Source organism: Pseudophryne corroboree, chromosome 6 (genome assembly GCF_028390025.1).
Source record: "Pseudophryne corroboree isolate aPseCor3 chromosome 6, aPseCor3.hap2, whole genome shotgun sequence".
Classification (NCBI taxonomy): Eukaryota; Metazoa; Chordata; class Amphibia; order Anura; family Myobatrachidae; genus Pseudophryne; species Pseudophryne corroboree.
Genome location: NC_086449.1, coordinates 572,203,855 through 572,229,908, shown reverse-complemented (window position 1 = coordinate 572,229,908; position 26,054 = coordinate 572,203,855). Strand labels below are relative to the sequence as shown.

Here is a 26,054-nt window from a genome sequence, read left to right as displayed (position 1 = left end):
ACTGTGACATAATGTGGATAAGTGGCTTTACTGTGACATAACGTGGATAAGGGGCTTTACTGTGACATAACGTGGATAGGGGGATGATGAGAAGGAGGAGAAAAAGGATTGAAATGTAGGGGTTCTTCCTAGCATAATGTGTATAAGGGGCTCTTCTGTGGCATAACGTGGATAAGGGGCTCTACTGTGACATAATGCGAATAAGGGGCTGTACTGTGGCATGTGGATAGGGGCACTACTGTGACATAAAGTGGATAATAGACTCTACTGTGTGTAAATTCACACTCTATTCACTGACATTACACCCTGGGGGTGGGGGGTGAGGGTGATGAGAAGAAAAAGGATTGAGATGTAGGGGTGCTTCCTAGAATAATGTGCATAAGGGGCTCTTCTGTGGTATGACGTGGATAAGGGGCTCTACTGTGGCATTATGTAGATAAAGGGCTCTACTGTGACATAACGTGGATAAGGGACTCTACAGTGTGGTGTAATGTGAATAATAGGCACTGCTGTGTGGTATAATGTGATTAATGGACAATGCTTGGCGATGTAATATGAATAATGGGCACTACTGTGTGATGTAATGTGACTAACGGACACTACTATGTAGTGTAATGTGAATAATGGGCACTACCATGTGGTGAATGTGACTAATGGACACTACCATGTGGTGTAATGTGACCCTTCTGTAACTTCTAAGCAATATCCCCATATCTATTACTTCTCTATGTCAGCTAAGCATAGAGGTACTGCTATCATGTTGCATCGCGATCTCCCTTATTACCATGCTCTCTTATGCTCATGACCACTTCATCATTCTTATAGGTATCTTTAAATACACCCTAATACAGTACTTGACTCTGTCTATGCTCCAAATTTGCAGCAGGGTTCTCTGTATACTACCTTTTTAGTCGCCTAGCTCAACTGCACCAGTGTTTTACTATTATAGGATAGGAGGAGACTTTTACCCCATTCTCAATCCCTCACTGGATAGGTTGTGTATGAGCACACCTCTCCCAGCCACCGGTAAGCTCTCTACAAGTCTCCTATAGCATGGTGTGTCCAATATCCCTCAGTCAGGATTAATACTCATTATTCCCCACCTCATGATCTCTACACATGTATTGACTATTTTTTGTAGACCATCCAGTCACTCCTCAGGACTCAGACTCTTCCTATCTCTTGGTCCGACTATTTGGCGATAGAATTAGGGCTAGCCGTTCCAAGATCTCCCAGTTCCACCCGTTAATGGCGCCTTAATGACTCGTTACTGTTAAAACCGTCTAATGTAGCTGACCTTACCAAAGCTCTAGCCAACTTTTCCTATATAACCAATGCTACTCCTGACATTACCCCATGGAAGGCCCAAAAAGTCACCATGCCTTGTCAGCTTATCAGCTGCTCAAAATAATACTTGTATCTTGAAACTACTCTCATAGCTCGATAGCTAAACAATTTTGTGACTTCCATGCGTCCCTTTATAACCTATCATCTGTGTCCTCGGTTGCCCCTCTTACTGAGGAAGCTATCTGCCAATACCTAAGTTCCTGCATTGTTCTTAAGCTTTCTACAGCCCAAATAACTGGCCTTAAATTCTTCATCACTGAGGCATAGATCACCACGGTTATTAAACATCTTTGTAGTGTAACTTTGCTGTGTCGCACCAGGCTCCCCTGGCCGGAGCACACTGACAACACTAGTGCTCCCTCTTGTGCAGCAGCAGAACCAGTCAGCCAGAATGTGAGCAGGACAGCATGCAGTGCAGGCAGAGATACAAGAGTATCAGGTTTCATGAGCTACCAATGGAACTTCCCAACCAGAGAAAATATATGCAGCTACAAGTGATTCAGGGATCCCAGCTTCTCCTCCTCCCCGCTTGGGTGTCTGGGTCCTGTGTAACCTGTTATCTAATGAGAGCATTGGATCTAGAGAAATACAAACACAAAGAGTCCTCCTGAGTCCTGTTCCAGTGTGTCATTTTGCAATTTACAAGATAAATTATAGATTTTATTTTTCTATGTGTTTTTTTAATGTTGTTTAAGTTGTCTTTGTTCCCTACAAAAAAAACTTTAATAAATATTTTCTCAAATAGGTGGAGCTATAAACAGTACTCAGACATTATTAAACTATTAGTGTATTCTAATATACACCATTGGTTTACATTTAGTATACACAATCCATACCTCCCAACATGACCCATTCCAGGAGAGACAAAATGCTTTCTACCTGGACTTCCCTCTAAATTTGTGATTGCAATCACCTCTGTTTAAATTCCTGTCTTATCAATTAAATATTTCAACACAGGTGACGCCAATGATATATTAAAAGGGAAGTGCAGTTAGAGAGCATTTTCTCCCTCCTGGAATGGGTCATGTTGGGAATATACAGTACACTCCCCCCCCTCCCCTCACCCTTGGTCCCCCTGTCTTAATAGCCCCGGGTCCTCCAAGGCTTAATCCAGCCTTGCCAGGCCCTGATGGCTTCACAGGTCTCTATTACTCTTTTATAAATAAATACCAGAACCTCTCCTCCCTATGCTTTATCTACTATTTAATTTGCTACATAATTGTGATCCCTAAACCAGAACAGGATCCTTTAGACATAGGTAATTATAGACTGATATTCCTCTTAAACATTAATATTAAGTTATTTGTTAAGATACTTGCTAACTGCTTGACACCTTAATTGCCTTATAGGCCCTACACACTTAAAGATTTTACTGAACGATATGAACGAGAACTCGTTCATGTCGTTCAGTGTGTAGGTACCAACAATGAATGATGCACGGCCCCGCGCTCGTTCATCGTTGGTGCCGGCTCGTTCATACCTGCAGGCCAATATGGACAATCTCGTCCATAATAGCATGCAGGGCTATGGAGCCGGCTGACGGGGAAAGTGAAGAAACTTCACTCCCCCCACCCGTCCCCCGCCGCCGGGGGGGCGTTTGTAGGGCCCATTACTTGATTCACCCAGATTAAATGGGGTTTATCCCAAATAGGCAAGCTGCTAACAATATGAAATGACTAATTCATCTTATTAATTGTGGGTGGTGTAATGGTTAGTATTACTGCCTCACAGCACTTAGGTCATGGGTTCAATTCTCACTATGGCCCTGTGTGGAGTTTGTATATTCTCCCCGTGCTTGTGTGGGTTTCCTCCAGGGTATTCCGGTTTCTTCCCACAATCCAAAAATACATTGGTAGGTTGATTGGCTCCAAACAAAATTAATCCTAGCGTGAATGTATATGCATGCACATGTGGTAGGGAATATATATTGTGAGCTCCACTGGGGCTGATGTGAATTGGCAGTTATTCTCTGTAAAACGTTGTGGAATATGTGTGCTATATAAATGTTATTCATAATTAAATCTCACACAAGAACGCTCTTTGTCGGCACTGGTGGTAGCTCTTGATGCAGAAAAAGCCTTTGACAGGGTTGCTTGGCCTTTTATACATCATACGGCCGAATGAAATGAAGTCCAAGTTGGCCGAAGGTGCGGGTTTCCGGCTGAACTTGGATGTTTTCTTAAAGCAGAAATCATTTACAAGGCAAAGCCATGCCTTGTAAATGACTGACGCTTTAAAAAAACAACAACATTCAAGTACGACCTGGAACCCGCTTTGCCGGCCAACTCGGACTTCATTATATCCGGCCCATACTCTCCACTGTTTGGTTTCGATGAGTCATTTTTCATTGGTATCACTTCACTATATCATAACCCCTCTGCTTCAGTACTAGTAAATGATCTCTCTTCTGACCCTTTTACCATAGGAAACGGCACATGTCACGCCTGTCCACTCTCTCCTCCCTTCTATTTGCTCTGGTGATGGAACCATTGGTTGCCAGAATCAGACTGAACATAAATATCTCAGTTATCACCATTGGTAGTATATATCAAAAGATAGCATTGTATGCCGATGATGTGATAACATTGTATGCCGATGATGTTATAGTGGCCTTGACTAATCCCCGAACTTCGCTTCCAACTCTAGTTGAGGAAATAGACTGTTATGGTCGATTCTCTAACTACAAGGTTAACGCCAACAAATCAAAAATATTGGATCTCAATATCCCTTTGGCAGATATCACCTTTTCCAAACTTCCTATCAGTTCTGGTGGCAGCCTCATAAACTTAAATACCTTGGAGTCTCCCTCACTAGATTATATTCAGAACTGTACACTGCTAACTTCCCTCAAATGTTCACTTCTATTAGCTCAGACCTTTCCATTTGGCATAAACAATTTATATTGTGACTCAGTGGCTGGTAAAATGACCATTCTATCCCACCTACTTTATCTCTGGCAGACACTGCAGGTATATAATTCTACAAAAATACTGAAATTTCTTCAGGGTGATTTGTCAGACTTTATCTGGGCAGGTAAAAATTTGTCTCCTGCAGAAGCACCACACCTCTGGCAGGGTCGGAGTGGTTGATCTCAGTAAATATTTTTGTGCGGTGCATCTTGCCCCATGTATACAATAGCATGCCCCCCACTGCAGAGAGCGTGGACAACTATTGAGCCTGATACTCTGTCCGTGTACTCCCCATTTAGCGTTATATGGTGCTCACCCTTAAACCACCTAGCTACCACTCCTTTGCTAACTAGCATTCGTTTACTATGCGTATTTGGGATTGTTTAAATAAACTTTATCATCTCCGTTCCTTATAGCCTTTGTTAACCCCTCTTTGGAACAACCCTGCATTCTCCCTGGGCTGGACCACTGATTATTCCAATTCTGGACCCAACAGAACCCACTAGACATTGCACCATTAAGTACTTTCCCTGACTTTGCTAGGTTACAGACTCGGTTCTCCCTTCCGCACAAGGTATTTTAGACTCATCCCTGCTATCTATCGACTGCTACTCTCCGATAATTCATCTAAAAAAGAATCCCATGAGCTGGCCTGGGAAAGGGACACAGGCGAGACTCTGACCCCTGGCGAGCAGTCTGAAATTGGACTGGAAGTGGCCAAGAGCTCTATTTCTATAAGGGTAAAGGGGAACTCTTACAAACTTTACTTTCGCTGGTATCTAGTACTCACCTGTCTTCACTCAATTTACCCTACTGTTACCGACCAATGCTGGCATATGTGCACAGTTGGTGGTTTGGTCCCTATATTCAACACTTCTGGAAAAAAAATCTATGATCTAACTAAATCTATTACTGGTCTACAAATGTCCAATTCTTTAAAATCCGTACTATCCCAGGCCATTCTTCATGCTCCGTGGCCGCTGCAAAAAGTCAGTCAAGCATATTCTGACTGTGGCTAAGTAGCATATTGATTCCAAGTGGAAGTCTACTGCTTACCCCCCCCCCCCCCCCCCACACACACACAAACTGCCACAATGAACGCATTCTGTTGAGACCAAACTGATACAGCTCTATCATTATATGTTTCAGATATTTTGATCTTGACGTTACACACTGACTGGCCCCTCTCTTCCCCCTTTATACCTTTCGCCTCTACCCCCTCTCCTGTTCCAAGTCCGTCATCCTATTTCTCTACCCACACTTTACTCTTTGGTCACTGCCAGACCTCTACTACGCCCATAGGTAGATTTAGGGTGGGCAATTTGAGCGATCACCCCCCCCCCCCACCACCACCACCACCACCCTCTCCTCCAGCACAGCTCGTCTGACTTCTTGAATTATCTCTCTGCAGTGCATGATCCTGTACTGAATAAGATAAGGTCTGCCCCTCCCCCACCCATCCCATCTTGCCTCTTATCTGTAAACCCGGCCAGCGTTCAGTCGTTGTTTGTTGTTGTGTTTGATCTGTGAGGAGGCCGTGGCCGCTGTGCTGTGATCAGGGATTGGGTGACTGGGAGAGCTACAGTAATTAACAGGTTATTCAGGAACCCTGTGCACGCTGCAGCCAGCTCCCAGGCAAAGGCTGAATTAAGGGCACATGTTTATCGCACAAGCCATGCACAGAGTGTGTGGTGAGGGCTGAAAATTCAGTGCACGGAAAGAATTATCTGCACTTATCAGAGTTGTATTAGCAGACCAGCAGCAGATACAACCCAGTCCTCTCCCTCTCCTTGAACACACTACACCCTCTCTCTGCATACCTGACAGTATGTGCTTCCCATGCTCTACCTGCATCAGGTAAGTGGCTGTATATCTGGGCAGTGCATTGCACCTGGCCAGGGCTGGCACATGGCTAATGGTGGATTTCTATGCCTACTTTCAGCAGGGTTGGGTGCTGTGTGTTCTGGGCAGTGTGTCAGCCAATGCCAGGCATCTCTGCTCTCATCAGTGCTTACTGCTGTAGGCTTTGATGACTTTGTATAGCATACTGAATTGTACATTAACACAAGTTGCACAGTGAATGAATAAATATATTAAATTGGAATAATCCATGCCATCACCCATCAAAAAAAAAAAGTGTAATGGGGCGGAGGCAGGATTACTCATTATATCGCCTCTCCCCCCAAAGAAAAAAAAATGATCAAGATCTGTCACTGACTACACCACGACTACCACCCCACTACTCACCTCCATATATCTTTTATCAGGTTGATTCTCACTTTTTATTGGCCTGTTCCCATGTATCTTTTGTATTGTTGACCATGCTTTCTTGGCTATTATTTCACTAATGTAGTATTCTATACCCACTTATGTAAGTGGCACAGCACATATTAGGGTTGTGTTACTGGGTGCGTGGTAGCCCATCATCTGCACCCCAAAATCATAAGTGGGAAAATTTTTTATTTATTTATTTTGTAAACAAAATTCTCCAGTCTTTTAATATAATTGCACGGTAAAGGTAACAGTCATCCCTCCTTTCCCTATCTCATTGTATGTTCACATGGTGTTAATTTCAACAACACTAGCTTTACTCTTGTGTAAATCTAAACAGTATTTCACAATTGTAAAGAAAACATTACCTTTAACTATGAGAGGAAAGTGTACTGCCGAAAAATAATGCCATACACCACACGCAGTGGCATGGTAAGGCTCAGTCCATGGTCTTTCTTTGCGAGTGGTGGTCCTGCTACTGCTGTTTCATACAATAAAAAGCTTATTATGAAAGCCAGGGCCAAACAAAGGCAAGCATCTTCTGTAACCTCACATTAAAGACCTTCTGCTCTGAGCCCAGATGAGTCACCAATCCAGTGCACAAAAAGAACAACACATAGGGGTATATTTAATTGAAGTCGGATCCATTCCGACATTCATTTGACGGAATGGATCCGACCCGGGCTATTCACTGCTATCTCAATACCACTTTTAAAAAAGTCGAATTGAGATCTGGAAGGGGAGAAGGGGGAGAGCAGTGCAGCATATATATATATATATATATATATATATATATGCCACCCCCCCCCCCCGTCTCTGCCTCTCCCCATCCTCGCATCACAGCCGCCGCTCACAGCAGTGTCCACCCGGCTCCAGCAAGCGAGGTCTCGCTTGCTGGAGCCGGGTGGACGCTGCTGTGAGCGGCGGCTGTGTGACACATCCTCCGGCGCTGCTCTCCCCGTCTCTGGCACGGCTCTCCCAGTCTCCGGAGCTGCGCTTCCCGTCTCCAGCGCTGCTTTCCCCAGCTCAATTCGACTTTTTTTAAAGTCGAATTGAGATGGTCGAAAAGGGGGCCAAAACCAATGTGGATCGGCAGCTATTCCGCCGATCCACGTGCTTTTTGACAAGTTGAATTCCTCGACTTGTCGAAAAATTTTGGGTTAGATTGTATAGGTCGGAACCCCTTCCAACCTAAAAAAGCCGAAAACTGCCATCTTTTCGACAGACAGCAGCTTTCGACTTCAATTGAATATACCCCATAGTGGGCAAATCAATTGAAGCTCATTTGTTTGCACAAATATTACCCTGCTTTCAGGTGCAAACACATAGGATCTGGGATATGTACAGGTCACCTCACTGGGTCTCCCCCTAAAAAAATCCCTGATAAGTGCTAGTGTCGGGGGTTAATTAGATAGCCACCGTGGCTAATTGAAATCTCCAAGACTGAAGAACAATCTGTGTGTTCACAAACTTCACAAATCTCTGAGGAGAATCTAAGGGTGTCCACAAGTGCTATGTCTGAGTCTGACATTTCTAATTCTGACACTGTAATCATACATTTCTGAACCTTCTGCAAATATGAAGGTGAGTAGTAGTAAAAGTAAGGATGGTGATGGTTTAGAGTCAGACATGAAAATTGAGGACACTACTGTGGAAGTGCAACAGGATGAGGGGATATAAGTGCTAATGAGGATGTTGATGATGATTGTGTTGGCCAAGAAGTTGTTGATCAAATTCAAGAGGAGGATGCTGGCTATGTCATATGTAGCCACCAATGGCAGCAGTTCCTGCCACTGATGATAAGGACATTGTTATGCCTGGTCATAGGACAAAAAAATACACTTCTTTCATGTGGAATCATTTTTACTCAAGTCCTGAAAACCATTTGCGAGGCCAAAGTAAGTAGAGGTAAGCATGTTAGCCATCTAGGAACCTTGTCCCTGTTACATCAGCAGCAAGTTCATACAAATTATTTATAAAAATATGAAAAATCCTGTAAAATAATACCAAGCAGTCGCTTTTTCTTAATCATATAATCATTGAACAATCACATCAGTCCATCAATGATTTGGTTTACCTGGCGGCTTCTTCACTACGAGTGCCAGGCTCAGGTCTCTGTCTTTTCTTTATAGTGATAACTACTTTTCTGTCTGTATAATCAATCAATGCTTTACACGGCTTCCACTACATAGTGTTAAAGTACTCTACCTCCATTTACTTGTACTGCCATTGGGCCTCTGATCTATTTTTTTTTATTTTTATTAATGAGAACATTCTATGTTCAATTAAACTGCCATCCTGTCTGTTAGTGCTGTGCCATTATGTTTCATAGATTCAGGGCAGTATAAAGTCTGGCCGGACCCAGCTACTTTACAGGGTGTGTGGATGAATTGATGGGGTGTGACCACACCCCCTTAGGAAAAAAAAGTCCATAAAAAAATGCCTTGCGCCGGACAGTAGGGATGGGGGGGGGGGGGGGGGGGGGGGGATTTCGGTGCAACCAGTGTGATCGCTACCCCCACAGGTAGAGTATTGGCGGCAGCAGCTTGTGCACAGATGGTATAATCAAGCTGACTGAGGTACTAATTAAGCCAACAAAACAAAATGGTACTAATTAGGCCACCTGTGCCTAAGCATGAATATCCTGTTGAGATGCCTTGGGACTGCATTTGGCCACCAAAGCCCTAGGAAGAAAAATAGGTCCAAATTGCATGATTTTAGCTTTTGTAATTAATTTTAAAGAAACCAAAAACCGAATCTGAACCAAAACACTTGAGGCTGGTTTTGCCAAAACCGATAAACAAAACATGAGTGACCATGCACATCTCTATTTTAAACATAACCTGATGAGTACTATGATTGCTGTGCTGTCTGAATGACCTACACTGACTGTTTTATTATAGTCACAACCAAGCAGTATGATTAATTCTGTCAGCTGATGGGGAGAAAGAAGCAGTGGGATCCGAAGTGTAATACATTGGTGGCTGTTTGTGAGCTCCCCTGCACCTGCCTGGCCCTAGTTTGGAAGGCGGGTGATCCAGCCTTGTGTTGGGGTAAAGACATTTTTTGCTAAATATAAATTTTTATGACACTTGTCTTCTACTTTCCCATTTTATGACTCAGGCTATTGTGTCTTTCTGCTGGGACAAAGGTTTCCTTCCTAGATTAGTTGCAGCATGTCAGGACAATCATCAATGTTGTAGTTACTTAAATCAATAAAATGACACTGATAAAGCACAGTATTTCAACCTCAATGACATTTCTCTTAAAGGGCTACTAAGCTTTCAAGCAAGTTCATCCAATGTAATAAGACATCTGTAAGACATTCACAGGTTTATATGTAAACCTTATTATACATTAGAAGAAATTAAGAGTCTTGTCTATCCCTCAAGTCCTGAGTTAAGCAGGAAGTGTGTGGTTTTGAGATTATGTTGCATGATTTGGGCCTGAGTGGACCAAGGGTGTGAAATAAAGGGGTAAATTTACTAAGATGGGAGTTCTATTTAAAATGGGATGTTGCCCATAGCAACCAATCAGATTCCACTTTTCATTTATCTAGCACCTTCAAGAAGATAATACCTAGAATCCGATTGGCTGCTTTGTGCAACATCCCATCTTAAATAGAACTCCCATCTTAGTAGATTTCCCCCAAAATGTCTTGTCATTTGAGAACATTAAGAGGTATGCATAGGTGTAGCTAGGAATTGCACAGCGATAGCTATAACTATACTTGTGGGACTTACTAGCTATGAATGTGCAGATTAGGTTGTTTGGGATGGATATGGAATTCCCTGTCCAGGAAAAAAACCTGCAGAATTGTGCATTGTATTTTCAATTGCTACCGCGGTCTAAAAGTAGGGGGTAAATAGGCAATTTTCGCAGTCTTCATAGAAAGCTACGAGAACTTCTTTTCTGAGTGAAAATAGAGCGCTCAGCACTTTCTGTGGCTGAATAAATGGCCCCAGTACTACGTAAATAATATAGCAATCCTATGAAAATGTCTGGTTTTGGAGGATTAACTGCTATACATATAATGACAAATGGTAACAATATATTATATACTATAGACTCAATTTGTGCTCTGGGATGAGCAGGTTAGAGCTATGCTTCTAGTAGCTTACATTTTGTAAATGTTCATTTTCCCCACGCCCATTTGGCTGAGAAAAGCCATGTATGGACATGTGAAGTGGCTTTGGCAACAAAAATCTTTGGGGTGCTCAAGCACCTACATCACTCACAGGTTTCTATATCTACAAACGGGTGTAGTATGGTTTGCTGGCGGTCGGGGTCCTGGCGACCAGCATACCGGCGCTGGAATCCCGTCCGCCGGCATACCGACAGCTGGCCGAGCGCAAATGAGCCCCTTGCGGACTCGCTGCACGCTATCTATTCTCCCTCCAGGGGGGTTGTGGACCCCCAAGAGGGAGAATAGATGTCGGTATGCCGTCGCCGGTAAGGTGGTCGCCGGGAGCCCGGCCACCGGCAACCTGAAGACCACCCCTACAAACATCTGATTGGTCAATAAAAGCCCTTCTCTGTACCCATGATCTCCCAATTCATCCTCTCCCAATTCATTCAACCACTACACTGATTTATAGAAATCAGAGCTATACACCAATAGGTCCCTTTTGCTTTGGAATGTGGTACTCTCCTACTAAACAGGCAATTGGAAGGCATGCCCGCCCACTGCTATATCAGTGCTCTAGTGTGCCTTACTATCAGAACTCTCATAGCGGAGGGGAGGAGAAGGCAGAAACTGGGAAATGGAATGCTAACTAGAAAATAATTTACATACAGTAGAACTGCAAGCATTATGTCTCTAGGAAGGGGTCTCCTGACCACAAAGCCACAGGGTCAGGTAAAAATGCATTTGAGGAACTTATTTTCTTTGTGAAAAATTAAAACAAAGAAGTTGTAGGCTTTGTACTTTATCTGAACATGGTAAATCTCAGGGAAAATAACTATTCTAACTGCTAGAAATGGTCATGCAACAATTTCTGCATTCTGCTTTAGGGGATTCTTTGACCTGTTATACTGCCTAACGTCCCATGTCACTTAGTAGTAGTCATGGAGGATATATATGAAGATACAAACCTATAGCAGTAAATATACTGTTGGGGGGGAACACCGGCCATCTAAGTTACTAGGTATGCAGAATGGCCGGACTGTGAACGCTGCAGAGGCCACGAAATCTGTGTCAGAAGATGCAGATGCGGGAAGGCTGGACTGCTCTGTCCACCACTGCCCCCAAACAGTGTCAGCTTGTCAATCAGGCTGTAGCTTGGGGGCACTGTGTGCGCGAATGCAGCACCCATTCTGCACATGTGCAGAAAAGATCCATGCGCAGCCGCCCCACCATCGGAGGTGTATGTAAAGCATCAGGTTTACATACATCTCCAAATCAGACACAGCGTTTGGAAAAAATATATATTTTATAAATGAACATAGAAAAAAATCTTTACAGGCTGGTGAGATAAATATAACAGCTGAAAGCACTTGTTTGACCTTTACATAATAACAGATATGCAGTATCAGGTAAAGAATGTAACAGTTTCGTCATTGACAGTAAATGTTGGACTTTGGTGACCTACAGTATGAAGAAATAATTGCATTGTTTAAATTTACATACAGCTGTACTGTAAAGCGATATTCTCATGATATCAATGGCTTAACTGCTGTGAATCACATAAAAAGTAAGCCTTAAAGAGGGCTATGGAGGGCTGCATTTTTATGGGGCATAAAATTAATAACTGCTGCGAAGAGGTGACTCTCAAGAAGCACTGGGACAGAGGCACCTTCAATATGTTGCTATAGGGCCCACAAATATCTGGTTACGCCCCTGCTCAATCTAGTATTGAGGGGGTAATTCGGAGTTGCTCGTAGCTAAATTTAGCACATCTATGGTCATTTACTCTGACGTGCGGGTGGACACCCAGCACAGGGCTAGTCCGCCCCGCATGTCAGGCCCCCCCCCGCACAGGTACAAAAGCATTGCACGGCGGCGATGCTTTAGTACCTGACGAGTAGCTCCCAGTCAGCGCAGCTACTGTGCACTGGCAGGGAGCTACCCGCCGCGTTCCGGGTCGTAGCGGCTGCGTGTGATGTCACGCAGCTGCCGTGGCCTGCCCCCCCCCCCCCCCCAATGGTCCGGAAATGCCTCCGTTGACTGGACTGCACCCCCCCGCCTATCAATCAGGCAGAGGCGAACACAGCCAGTGAGATGCTGATAGCAACTTACTGGGCTCCCAGGGTGCGCACACGCAGTGCGGCCGCTGCGCGTGCACACTCCACACAGTAATTCAGACTGCGATCTCTGCCGCTGCAGCGATCCAGTCTGAATTACCCCCTGGGTCAAGGGAAAACGGGCTTATACTGCATTTTATGGGGGAAATGTAATAGAGTGTGGGAATCAGAAAGTGACAGATTTTGTGAGAGTTCTGTTGTTTTTTTGTTGTTTTTTAAAGTGGCAATCATTTACATGGCAAAACCAGGTTGATTTCCCCCCTATATGAGAAATCATAGGTTGTCTTCTAAAGGATGAAGCTATTAACTCGAATATCCAGTTTTAGCACAACCATTAATGTTTGCAGACCAGCATGTTATAATTGCTGTTCATTAAGATTATTCATGGCAACATAATCATATGGGCATTTTGCAACCCAGCTATATTTTACTTTTGGGAAGTACAGTCTTCTATGTACTCCAGTCTCCTTAGTAGAATTATTTGTTGTAATGTGTGTAGCTGCAACTTTGCTTGTGTGAGCTCTTGTTTGGCACAATGGGGGTCATTCCGAGTTGATTGCTAGCTGCCGTTGTTCGCAGCGCATCAATCAGGCTAAAAAAACGGCATTTCTGCGCATGTGTATGGGCCCCAGTGCGCACGTGCGACGTACTTTCACACAAAACTATGCAGTTTCACACAAGGCTGAGCGACGCTTTTCTGTTGCACTGCTGAACGGTGAGTGATTGACAGGAATGGGGCGTTTCTGGGAGGTAACTGACCGTTTTCCGGGAATGTGCTAAAAAACGCAGGTGTGTCAGATAAAAACGCAGGCGTGCCTGGGGATACGGGGGAGTGGCTGGCCGGACGCAGTGCGTGTTTGTGACGTCAAAGCAGGAACTAAACAGACTGAAGTGATCGCAAGGAAGGAGTAGGTCTGCAGCTACTCTGAAACTGCTTGAAAAAATTTCAGCACTGTTCTGCGATCCTTTCGTTTGCACTTCTGCTAAGCTAAGATACACTCCCAGAGGGCGGCGGCTTAGCGTTTGCACTGCTGCTTAAAGCAGCTAGCGAGCGATCAACTCGGAATGAGGGCCATTACTATTTCAACGAGATGTTGTCATCCAAGCTGCATAGTCATCTGCTTGGTCTTCTACACCCCTCACATGGGCAATATGATCTAATTGCCTATTCTCACAGAGGGGCAGATTTACTAAGCCTTGGAGAGATAAAGTACCAGCCAATCGGCTCCTAACTGCCATAGTACAGGCTGTGTTTGAAAAATGATAGTTAGGAGCTGATTGGTTGGTAGTTTTTCTCTTTCCACTTTATCACTCTCCAAGGCATAGTAGATCTCCCCCAGAATGTCCTAGCCATGAAACTCCTGTAACATTGGGAGACCTCCCACATCTCCTCCATGCTTCCCAAACAGCAGGGAAACAACAACAACAACATCCACATGATAACATGGCATCCTGGCATTTCATTTGCTCTATTGTTAGAGTGCATTTTACTCTGATTGAATAATCAGAAGAGAGGAGAAGACAAGAATCAGGGTAGAGAACAGACAAGGTGGGGAAATGTGAGAGACAAATGAGGGAGAAAGTCTGAGAGATAGATGGGAAATTGAAGAGAGAAAGGTTGTGTGAGAGAGAGAGACAGAGAGAGAGAGAGAGAGAGAGAGAGAGAGAGAGAGAGAGAGAGAATAAGGGGAAGTAGGAGGGAGGGGATGCTGGGAAGAGAACGTGGTAAGAAAGAGGGTGAGAGATAGATGGGAAATTGGAGAGAGAAAGGTTGTGTGAGAGAGAGAAAGAATAAGGAGAAGTAGGAGGGAGGGGATGCTGGGAAGAGAACGGGAAGAGAACGTGGTAAGAAAGAGGGTGAGAGATAGATGGGAAATTGGAGAGAGAAAGGTTGTGTGAGAGAGAAAGAATAAGGAGAAGTAGGAGGGAGGGGATGCTGGGAAGAGAACGTGAAGAGAACGTGGTAAGAAAGAGGGTGAGAGATAGATGGGAAATTGGAGAGAGAAAGGTTGTGAGAGAGAGAGAATAAGGAGAAGTAGGAGGGAGGGGATGCTGGCAAGAGAACAGGAAGAGAACGTGGTAAGAAAGAGGGTGAGAGATAGATGGGAAATTGGAGAGAGAAAGGTTGTGTGAGAGAGAGAGAGAATAAGGAGAAGTAGGAGGGAGGGGATGCTGGGAAGAGAACGTGGTAAGAAAGAGGGTGAGAGATAGATGGGAAATTGGAGAGAGAAAGGTTGTGTGAGAGAGAGAAAGAATAAGGAGAAGTAGGAGGGAGGGGATGCTGGGAAGAGAATGGGAAGAGAACGTGGTAAGAAAAAGGGTGAGAGATAGATGGGAAATTGGAGAGAGAAAGGTTGTGTGAGAGAGAGAATAAGGTGAGGGAGGGAATGCCGGGGAGAGTACATGGTAAGAAAGAGGGTGAGAGAAACACAGTGGTCAGAGAAAGAACGGAGATGGACGGTAAGAAAATGTGTGGGGGAGGGAGGAAAGAGTTTCCTGCTCTTGCAGAATATATGGGAGACCCATGGAATATTGGGAAGCCTCCTGAAATGCTTGCACACTTGATAATTAATGAATTTAGGACCCATTTATTAAGCTTTATCTATACAATAAAACATTTATCATTTTATAGTACTTTTTTAATTTTTTCCGTGTAGAATGTTAAGCTGTAAGGTTGAAAACTGCTTTCCCCAGATTTTTCAGCTGCATGAACAGTTCCCTTTAAACACTGCCATTAGCAACAGCAATCTTTTATATATGAGTGGTCATTCTATGAAACTAAAGCAATGATTTGATGTAAACCTCTCTGGGAGAAGCAATTGTTTCATTGCACAGTTTGGCCATATAAGCCCAGTAACTATCTAGGGGAGGAAGGAAGATGCTGCTGTCCCATGAAACATGGTGGTATTTTCGGTATCATGTATTTTTTTTTTTGCTAGCAAGAGCCTGTACACGCAAATGCCTTCTTCATCATTGTAATGTGCTTTGTCTATAGAAACCTGAAATAAAACAAAAAAAAAGACAAACCCACACAAAAATAAACAAAGTACGTGTCCCCATGTCCTTACAGACAGTATGTTTTCTATGAGTGCTTCAGATCTGTACAGATCAAGCCTGAAGATTCATGTACAATACTTCATCTCACTTGTTCAAGAACAGGAAACCACAGGTTGAGGAGAGATTATTTTTTTTTTCTCCATCATATGATTTTTATTTTATGTTAGAAACAGATGAGTCAATTGTCGATATACAAGCAGTAAACAAGAGATTGTAAAAACAGAGAGGTCATTACAGAAACAAAACATGTAAGTAAACTTCTTTGAGAGAACAATGGAAAAGTGTGGTATGATTGATAGAGAGAAGAACTGGAAGCCGAAGAATCCAGAGCTATGTGGGGAGGGAGAAAGCAAGGGAGTTGAACAGCGTTTTTAATGGGACGTGAGTCTAGAGGATGGGAGGAAAAAATAGAAGAGAGAGGATAGGGTAGAGAAAGAGGAAAAGAAGAAGTGGAGAGAGAGAGAGGAGAAAAAAAAAAAAAAAAAAAAAAAGAATAGGGGGGAGGGGATATTGAAGGCGGGGTTGTGGTTGCAAGGTGGGGTCTGTAATTAGTTTAGTCCTGGGAGGGGGCGGTCGTGGAGCCTGTACCATGGGAGCCAGGTGGAATGGAACTTTTTAACTGTGTTATGGCGAAGGCTAGTAATGTATTCCATGTTTGCCACAAACCAGATTCTATTTGTGAGAGCCTGGCTGTTGGGGGATTCGGGTTTCTTCCAATTACTTGCTATTTGGTATTTTGCTGCGCAAGATATGAAGAGGACTAGGTTTTTAGATTCCTTGGAGATGTGATCGGGCGGAGAGCAGAGGAGGAGGTTCAAGGGCGATAAGGGCTTTGGTAAGTCGATTAGTCGTGAAATAAGCTTACGGACCTTTGCCCAGTATTGAACAATCACTGGGCAGGTCCACCAAATATGAAAGAATGTGCCTACCTGGCCGCAACTTCTCCAGCAAAGGTTGGAGGTGTCGGGGTAGATCCTATGTAATCGGTCCGGTACCAGGTACCATCTAGTATATATTTTGTATGAGTTTTCCCGTATGGCCACGCTGATGGAGCATTGTGAAATTGCGGTGCGGATTGCATCCCAACCCTCGCCCTCTAGGTGGCACCCCATGTCAGCCTCCCATGCTATCTCGTGTGGTTCAAGAGGTGGGGGTGTGGGGCTGAGGATAGTTTTGTAGAGGAGGGAGATGGTGCCTCTACTGGTGGGGTTGTAAATGCAGAGTCTCTCAAGAGGTGTGGGGGTCGATAGGGGGAACTTTAATTGTAGAGAGGAAAGGAAGTGGCGGATTTGTAGGTACTGATAGAACAGTGAGTTAGGTAGGTTGTGCGCGGTTTGTAGGTCAGAAAATGATTTAATAGAGTGTGTCCCTGTGAAGTGATGTATTCTGGTAACTCCTGCCAAGATCCAGGGGCGGGCCATTTCACGAGAAAGTCCCGGGGTAAATGCTGGGTTGCTCCAGATGGGAGTCAGGGGGGAAGGGTGGCTTGATAATTTTAATTTTTTGTTCAGATGTCGCCAGTGTGTAAGTGTCAATTCTATTGCGGGGGAGGTGCGATGGGATGGGGTGCGTATTTTGCTAAAGAGCCAGGGCAAGTAAGAGATAGAAGGGAGTCCCGACAAATCGCTCTCTAGATCGACCCATCTTTTAGTGTGTTCTGGGGCATGCCAGGCAACCAATTGGCTTAGTCTGGCCGAGTCATAATAGCGTTGAAGGATAGGGAGGCCTAGACCCCCGTTTTTAGAGTGTTTGGCTAAGATATCTCGCCGGATTCTAGGCTTTTTGTGGTTCCAGATAAATTTACAGAGGGATGACTGGAGTTTGTTAAGAGTCTGGGAGGGCACGGAGATTGGGAGTGTCTGAAATAGGTAGAGAAGTTTGGGAAGGGCATTCATTTTTATAGCGTTAATTCGTCCCATCCAAGAGAGAAAGTGAGATTCCCATTGTTGGATATCATTGATGATTGACGTGATGAGGGGGGGGTAGTTAGCCTTGTAGAGAGAGTTGTAAGATTTGGTGATGGAGATTCCGAGGTATTTGAGGGAGCGTCTGCGCCAGGAAAAGTTAAAATTCTGTTGTAGTTGTAGCTTAGTTAGTTTGGGGATGTGCAAAGAGAGGGCTTCGGATTTAGTCTGATTAACTTTATAACCCGAGAGATTGCCATATATGGCTAGTTCTTGGAAAAGGTTTGGGAGAGAAATAGTTGGGTTTGTCAGGGTCAGGAGGATGTCATCGGCAAAGAGGGAGATGGTGTATTGAGTATGGTTGACTTGGACTCCCGTGATGTCAGGATTAGTCCGGATGTGGCTTGCAAGGGGTTCGATGATGAGTGCGAATATAAGGGGAGATAGTGGGCATCCCTGTCGTGTGCCATTTGAAATTTTGAGGGGGTCCGAAAGTAGGCCATTAGAGAGAACCGAGGCCGAGGGGTTCTGGTATAGGGCTTGTATGGCTTGGAGAAATTTACCTTGAAGGCCAAAACGTTGTAAAGTCTGTTGCATGAAGGGCCAAGAAACTCTGTCAAAGGCCTTCTCTGCGTCTAGGGCAAGGGTCAGGGATGGGATCTTGTGGAGATTAATGTGGTCGATGATATCCACGACACGTCTAGTGTTGTCGAGTGCCTGTCTGGATTGAACAAAGCCCACTTGGTCGGGGTGTATGAGCGAGGGGAGAATAGGGTTAAGTCTATTAGCTAGTACTTTGGCGAAGATTTTCAGATCCGAGTTTAAAAGTGATATGGGTCTATAGTTAGAAATGAATTTGGGATCTTTATTGGGTTTTGGGATCACGGTAAAGACGGCCTTGGTGGTGTGGGGATGAAAGGAAGATCCATCCAAGATAAGGTTGAATAATGACGTGAGGTGGGGGAGTAGTGCGGGTTGAAAAGTTTTATAGTATGACATTGGGTAGCCATCCGGGCCCGGGGCCTTAGATGGTTTCTGACTACCAATGGCAAGGGATAATTCCTCGGGGGTGATGGGTTTGTTCAAGGCCGTGGAGGTGATGGTGTCGATACGAGGCAAGTCTGCGGAGGCTAAGTAGTCTGTAATCGTGGGGTGGGTCGGGTCTATTGTGGAGGAAGTGTTTGGTAAGTTGTAGAGCTGCTCATAATACGTTCGAAAGAGAGAATTGATAGTCTTTGGGTTGTATTGGAGGGTGTTATGTTCGTCTTTGATAGCCGGAATAGCAGTGTGCGCTTTCCGAGCCCTCAATCTGCCGGCCAGTAGTGAATCGGCTTTATTACTTTTTTCGTAGAATTTTTGTTTCAGCCAGCGGAGTGAGTGCTCGGTTTTTTCGGCTAGCAGCGCGTTCAAAGTGGCCCTGGTGGAAGTGAGCTTTGAGTAGAGAGGTTGCGAGGGTCGTTGCTTATGTTGTGTTTCCAGGTTGTGGACCTCAACTGTGAGGGACGATATTTTTTGTTTGCGATCTTTATTCCTATGTGACGCGTAGTTAATGATGTGTCCCCTGATTACGGCTTTGTGGGCTTCCCAGATTAGTGGGGTGCACATAGAGTCAGTCATGTTTAGGGAAAAATAGTCGGCTAAAGCTAGCTTGATCTTTTCCTGGAATTGAGGGATTTTTAAGAGCGTTTCATTTAGTCTCCAATTGGGGCGAGTAGTCGGGGTGTCAAGGAAGTCGAAGGAGGCAGTGATAATGGAGTGATCAGACCAAGGATTAGTGAGGATAGATGAGTCTAGTACGTGTTGGGAGAGCAATGTGCCGCAGTAAAATAGATCGATTCGGGAGTATGATTGGTGTGGGGTCGAGAAGAAGGTATAGTCTCTGGCTGTTGGGTTGAGAGCACGCCAAACGTCGAAGAGACCAGATTCGAGGATGTGTTTATTTAGAGAGCGTGAGGAAGAGTCTCGGTGGGGGCGGGACTGGCCAGAAGATTTATCTAGATCGGTGTCTGGGACAGTGTTGAAATCCCCTCCTAATATTAAGTAACCTTTTCTGATTTTGTTTAGATCTGAGAAAAAGGTGTTAAAAAAAGAGGATTGCCCAGAGTTGGGGGCGTAGACAGTGGCGATCGTGCATTCTAGGTGTCCGAGCGTCCCCGTCAGAATGACATATCGGCCATCCGAGTCTGTGTGGGTCGAATGGAGTTTGAATGGGATTTTGGAGTGGATCAGGACGGCCACCCCATTGTGTTTCGATTGACTTGAAGAGTAAAAGGCCGTTGGATAGCGTTTAGTGGTTAGGGAAGGGTGCGATCGGGATTTGAAGTGAGTTTCTTGAATGAGCACGATTCCCGCTTTTAGGGTTTGAAGCGAGCGGAACAGGGACGAGCGTTTCTGGGGGGTATTGAGACCCTTGGTGTTCGAGGACGCCAGGAGCAGGGGCATCTTTTGTGGTGTTAGGAGGGTGCACAGAGGAGAAATGGAGGAGAAAGAGGGGGGCGTAGGAGGAGAGGAGGATGAGAAAATAGAATGTAAGTGAGAAAAGGAGAAGGGACAGGGAAAAGAAAAGAGAGAAGAGAAAAAAAAAAAAAGGGGGTGGGGGGAGGTAGGGTGAGCCTGTGTAGGAGTTCCTTACGACCAGCGAAAAGGAACGGGCACAGAGAGTGGGATCAAAGGATCCAAAGTGGAGGAGCGTCGGGTAGCGATCGTTCTCCCTCCACGGAGGGGAGGAGGTGGTGGTGGTGGGGGGGCCTAGATGCTTGAAAACAACAGTGTGGGCCTGCGTGGGCTTGTGTGGTAAGTACAGGGGTTGAAGGAACACGTCCCTCCAGTGGTGGTCTGTGTGATAGAGGCACTAGTAGCTGAGAGGCGGATGAGTCTTTGTGTAGGTGGTGTGTGGTTAAAAGGTAACATGCATGGTCAAACAACAAGTACGGTAATAGCAATACTACATCAATACCAACAGAACTAAAATGTAGTTAGATTTTCGAATTGAACATCTTAGTTCCCATATAGGGATAGTGAGTGTGTGTTGGTTGTCGGTATGTTGCATGAGGCATGTATGAGGGCGGGCCCAGGGGGGTAGCTTAAACCATGGGGCTTCAAGTAGCGGGGCTAGCGGGGTGGGCTGTAGAAAGGTGAGGGTAGATAATATACAGTATGTAGATGGAACGGTCAAGATGTAAAACTAAAACAGGTAAAGTATTCAACAGGAATATTATAACAATATAATGAACGAGTTATCAATGTGGTTATAGGTGCTGAGATAATCAGGGTGGGTGATGCCCAGAGCTGTGGTCAGCAAGTGGGTCAGAGTCCTCCAGGTGTGCTAGGAAGTCGTTTCCGTCTCTCGGGTCTTTAATGATGACTGTTTTCCCATTATATTCGACCAGGAGTTTGAAGGGAAAACCCCAACGGTAGCGTATACCACGTGTGCGTAGAGCTGATGTTAGATCTCTGAGTTCCCTCCTTTTAAGTATAGTGGAGGGGGCTAAGTCCTGAAAAAATTGTAGTTTGACATCCTCGAACATTATATGTGGCTTGCCCCGGGTCGGGAGAAGGACCATCTCTTTATCCTTGAAGTTGAGGAAGCGCATGATAACGTCTCTCGGGGGCTCGCCATCTCGGGGTCTAGGGCGGAGGGCTCTGTGAGCTCTCTCTAGGGGCAGCTCCCGAGAAGCTGCACTTGGCAAAAGAGTGGAGAACAGCCTTTGGAGATATGTTTCGAGGGTTGCCGGGAGTATGGACTCAGGAATGTTGCGAATTCTGAGGTTATTTCTCCTTTCGCGATTTTCCAAGTCCTCGTTCTTGGATCGGAGCTCTGTTATGTCTTGGATTAGATGGTCTATATCTCTGACCGTTTCTATGTGGTCTTTTTGGAGGACGTCTTGTCTGGCTTCCAGTTTGGAGGTTCTGGAGGATAAGGATGAGATATCTGACCTAATAGAGGTAACTGCTCTGTCGAGCTTGGTTTCTAGTGATTCTTTAAAGTCCATTATGAGCGACTTTAGAGCCATGATATCCTCTTTGGCCGATGGGGCGGGCGAGGGTAGCGGGTCGTCTCCACCTGGAAGAGATAGGCTGGGAGAGGGAGGGCCTGAGGGCAGGGAGGGTTTGTCGCCTTTGTCGGTTTTGGTGAAATGTTGGGAAATGTCTGTACCCGCACGTCTTCTTGTGTTCGGATTGGGTTTGGACATGTTTGCACCTTGGTGGGTGGGTATGGAGGGAAAGGGGACTACACAAAGCGTTAGGGTAGGACTGTAGAGTAGGATTATTTAGTTGCCAGAGAGGGAACCACTGGAGGGCTGAGTTATGATGTGATCAGTGGAACATGAGAATTGGTGGGCGTTTTAGAGAGTTGAGATATACCCAATCGGTGCCGCTTGTGAGTATGTTAGTCACCGCGGCAGAGGAGGTCCGCGGGCTGCGGGTCGGGCGTCACAGTCGTGGCCGTGGGTGATCGTTGGTAGATCAGAGGTAGCGCTCCATTGCCGCGTTGTGCGGTCGCGTATTGTAGATAAGTGAGTGCGACAATGAGAAAAATAGGTACGGAGCTGGAGGGTGCGGCGGCCTCGCTCCCGTGGGGGGCCTTGGACCGGAAGGGTGGTACGTTTAGTGTCCAGAAGCCACCTAGGAGGGGGGACCGGGTGTAGAATTGTAAGAGTAGCAACAGTTGCCCGGTGTTATGGGCAGTGGCCGGCGTGTCCCCGTTAATCTCCACTAAAAGCCTCGGAGTTGATGAGGATTTGTGACAGTTGCGGGTGATGTTTAGCGCCTCTGGTGGTGAGTGCGAGGGAGAAACAGTTGGGGGGTCACCAGGTCGTGGGCGGGTCAGGGTGGACCAGCGGGCCTCGACAAGAGATCTAGCCTTTGGGGTAGTGAGGGGAGGCCTAGCAGATCTTCCGGCTCTGCTGTCTCTGTAGTGCAGGAGGTATAAGCTGTGGAATAGGTCCTGAGGTGACGCCAATCCCAAGATGGCCGCCGGAGATGTCTGGTACTGCTGGTCTTTTCTGTTTCAGTGGCGACCAGAGCACGGGGTCAGCACAGGGAGGGCGCTGGGGGTGAGGTGTCAGGTCCGGGGACCCCAGAAAAACGTCCCAGCGATTGCAGCAGTATCAGTGTATACGGCGGCGCCAACCGCAAGATGGCCGCCGCCGCTCGCAGCAGCCCTCACCTCAGCTGGTCCCGGCTTTCCTCGGCTCTCGGCTGTGTCCACTGGCAGCGCGACGGTGACCTCTGCAGCGGTGGGTGTCAGATGAGCAGGCGATCCGCGGTGGATGGTGGGACGGCCCGGGTCCAGCAAACGGTTCGTGTCGGCGGCCCGCCACAAAAATCGAGGCCCCGGCTCCAACACCAAAGGTAGGCCGCAGTCTGCAAGGGGCGAAGCAGGGCCCCCCCGACTCCGCAGCACTCGGCTCTCAGTGCCGGACGAGTCAGCAGGTCTGGGTGTGTGAGAAAAGGCCGGCAGGGTGTATTTAGGGTAGGCTTGGGCACGTTTATTAATAGATTTAGCCCGGAGCTCTGAAGGATTACAGCCTTCCCTATTGCCGGTTAGGCCACGCCCCCGAGGAGAGATTATTTTTGAAACGGTGTTAAGGTCTATTCTTCTTATTATTAACATTTATTTATATAAGACCAGCAGACCTTGCAGCACTTTGCAGTTGGACAAAGCGGACAGAAGGCCCCCGATTACAGTTTTACAATATGTAGGAAGCTATGCATTTGATAAATGAGATTATGTGCCACATATTGCATATTGTTCCAGCCAGATAGCAATGGGAAAAAGTGATTAATAGAGTAGAGTACATTGGGGCTAATTCAGACCTGTTAGCTCGCTAGGGTTTTTTTGCAGTCCCGCATTCGCATAGTCACCGCCCATAGGGGAGTGTATTTGTGCTTTGCAAGTGTGCGAACGCATGTGTAGCAAAGCTGTACAAACAGATTTTGTGCAGTCTCTGAGTAGCCCAGGACTTTCTCAGCCGCTGCGAACACTTCCGCCTGTCCGGGACCGGAATTGACGTCAGGAACCCTCCCTGCAAATGCTTGGACACGCCTGCGTTTTTCCAACCACTCCCATAAAACGGTCAGTTGCCACCCACAAACGCCTTCTTCATGTCAATCTCCTTGCGAACGCCTGTGCGAATGGATCCTTCGCACAAACCCATCGCTGAGCAGCGATGCGCTGTGTGCCCGTGCGACGTGCCTGCGGTACTTGCCAAGCAGTAACGTTGGTTTATGGTTCATAGAGTTCTTTGAGTTTAGAAAGGGAATAACGTTTCACTTGAACTGTGTAGAGTGTGCTAATCAGGTACAATAGACTAGGGAGGGTAAGAAGTACAGTATGTTCAAGAATGTGAAACATTTGCCTAAAGAGGTGAGTATTCAGGAAATGCTTGAAGGTTTGTTAACTAGGTGAAAGTCTAGTTGTATGATTGAGGGAATTCCACAGAGTAGGTACAGACTAATTAAAGTCACGGGAATTAAATTTAGTAATGAGTGTGGATGAGAGGTGCAGATTTTGTGTAGAACAGAAGGATTTAGGTTTTTTGAGACAAGGGAAAAAGTGTCATTGTAATTTTATTAATAGTTTTGTAAGTGTGAATTATATCATATTGAATTTGCTAACATACAGGAGCCATTGTAGGGGAAGTCACAGTGGGGCAGCAGTAGAAGACTGTAATGCAAGGAAAACTAGTTTGACAACTGTACGTATTCTACAAAGATAGTAGAGATGAAAGTCTGGTTAGATGAAGACCAGCAGGAAGGCTATTGACATAGGCAATATATTAAGATATGGACATAGTCTTGAAATATTTCTTAAGTGTATACAACAGTATTTAAGTAGAAAATGTGGGGAAAAAATTATGACCCCAAGACAGTAAGTTTGAAGCATAGAAATGTCAGGTAAGAAGCTTATGATGGATGGTGGGGGTAAATTTCCTGAGGTGGAAGTTTTTTAGAACTGGTGTTGTTGCTCATAGCAACTAATCAGATTCTAATTAACATTTATATAGCTGCTTCTAGAAGATGATATAATCTGATTGGTTGCTATGGGCAACATCACTAGTTCTAAAAAAAAAAACTCCCCCCTTTATAAATTTACCCTTATAGGCCCGAAACACTTGCCGATGTGTGATGCCGATATGAACAATCTCGTTCAGTAATGAACAAAAAATTGTTTGTATCTTTCAGTGCGTAGGCACCAACAATGTGCGGCCCCGCAGTCGTTCATCGTTGGTGCCGGCTCGTTTATATCTGCAAACCAATATGGACAATATCGTCCTTATGAGCATGCAGGGCTATAGGGCCGGAAGACGTCACGTATCGGCCGTCGGGCACCTCGGCAAATGTGTAGGGGGCATTAGTGTGAGGAAGGAGATGACATGTATCCATGAAGAAATGGCAGATAGACATTCAATAAACCAAAACCATCAAAAAGATGAGAGGACTGGAGAGGATATATAATTTAAGTATCAACGATTTTAAAATACAAAATAGCTTATTATTTTACAATAGAATAGTGTGGGTCGGGATTTCTCAAACTCTATTACAGTCCAGGTTTTAAGGATAGCTATCTTATACTTATCCTTGCATTAAGAGATTGTCCCCTGTTTTGAACATGCAGGGTTTTTCAGAAGAAGCATTACCAAAAATGCCACTTACAAGTGTAAGAACGGAGGCAATTGTGAAATGGACATGTACATGAGGAGGAAATGCCAAGAGTGCCGCCTACGGAAGTGCAAAGAGATGGGCATGCTGGCCGAATGTAAGTATAGTCCACAAATGTCAGCTTGCTCTTATTAATACTGTTGTCCTCTTCTATTATTTCCATCTATTTATCGAAGTTGATGAATGTTTACACAGGGTATACTGTCGTTAGGTCGACCACTATTGGTCAACATGCATTAGGTCGACATGGTCACTAGGTCCACATGTACTATGTCGACATAGAAAAAGGTTGACATGAGTTTTTCAAATTTTTTCACCTTTTTCATACTTTACGATCCACGCGGACTACGATTGGGAATAGTAACTTGTGCCGAGCGCAGCGGTAGCGGAGAGAGGCACCTTGCCCAAAGCATGGCGACCGTAGCGATCCATGCGAGGGGACACAGTGCACTAATTCAGGTTCCCGGTCACTTAACAAAGAAAACTACACCAAAATGGTTTAAAAAAAACTCATGGCGACCTTTTTACTATGTCGACCTTGCTCATGTCGACCTATTTCAGGTGTCGACCTACTCACTGTCGACCAATAGTGGTCGAACTAATGTCTGTCGACCTAAGTGTGGTCGACCCTATGACCCATACCCTTACACAGATTATA

General features: G+C 45.4%; 1 protein-coding gene across 1 annotated transcript in view; it reads left to right on the top strand.

Annotated features, from left to right (window-relative positions):
* Nucleotides 1-26,054, top strand: part of NR1H4 (nuclear receptor subfamily 1 group H member 4) — a 225,053-nt gene that overhangs the window by 129,349 nt on the left and 69,650 nt on the right. Inside the window, exon 5 of the mRNA XM_063927833.1 lies at nucleotides 25,353-25,493. Coding sequence (XP_063783903.1) covers nucleotides 25,353-25,493 — 141 coding nt within the window. The remainder of the gene's footprint in view (nucleotides 1-25,352; nucleotides 25,494-26,054) is intronic.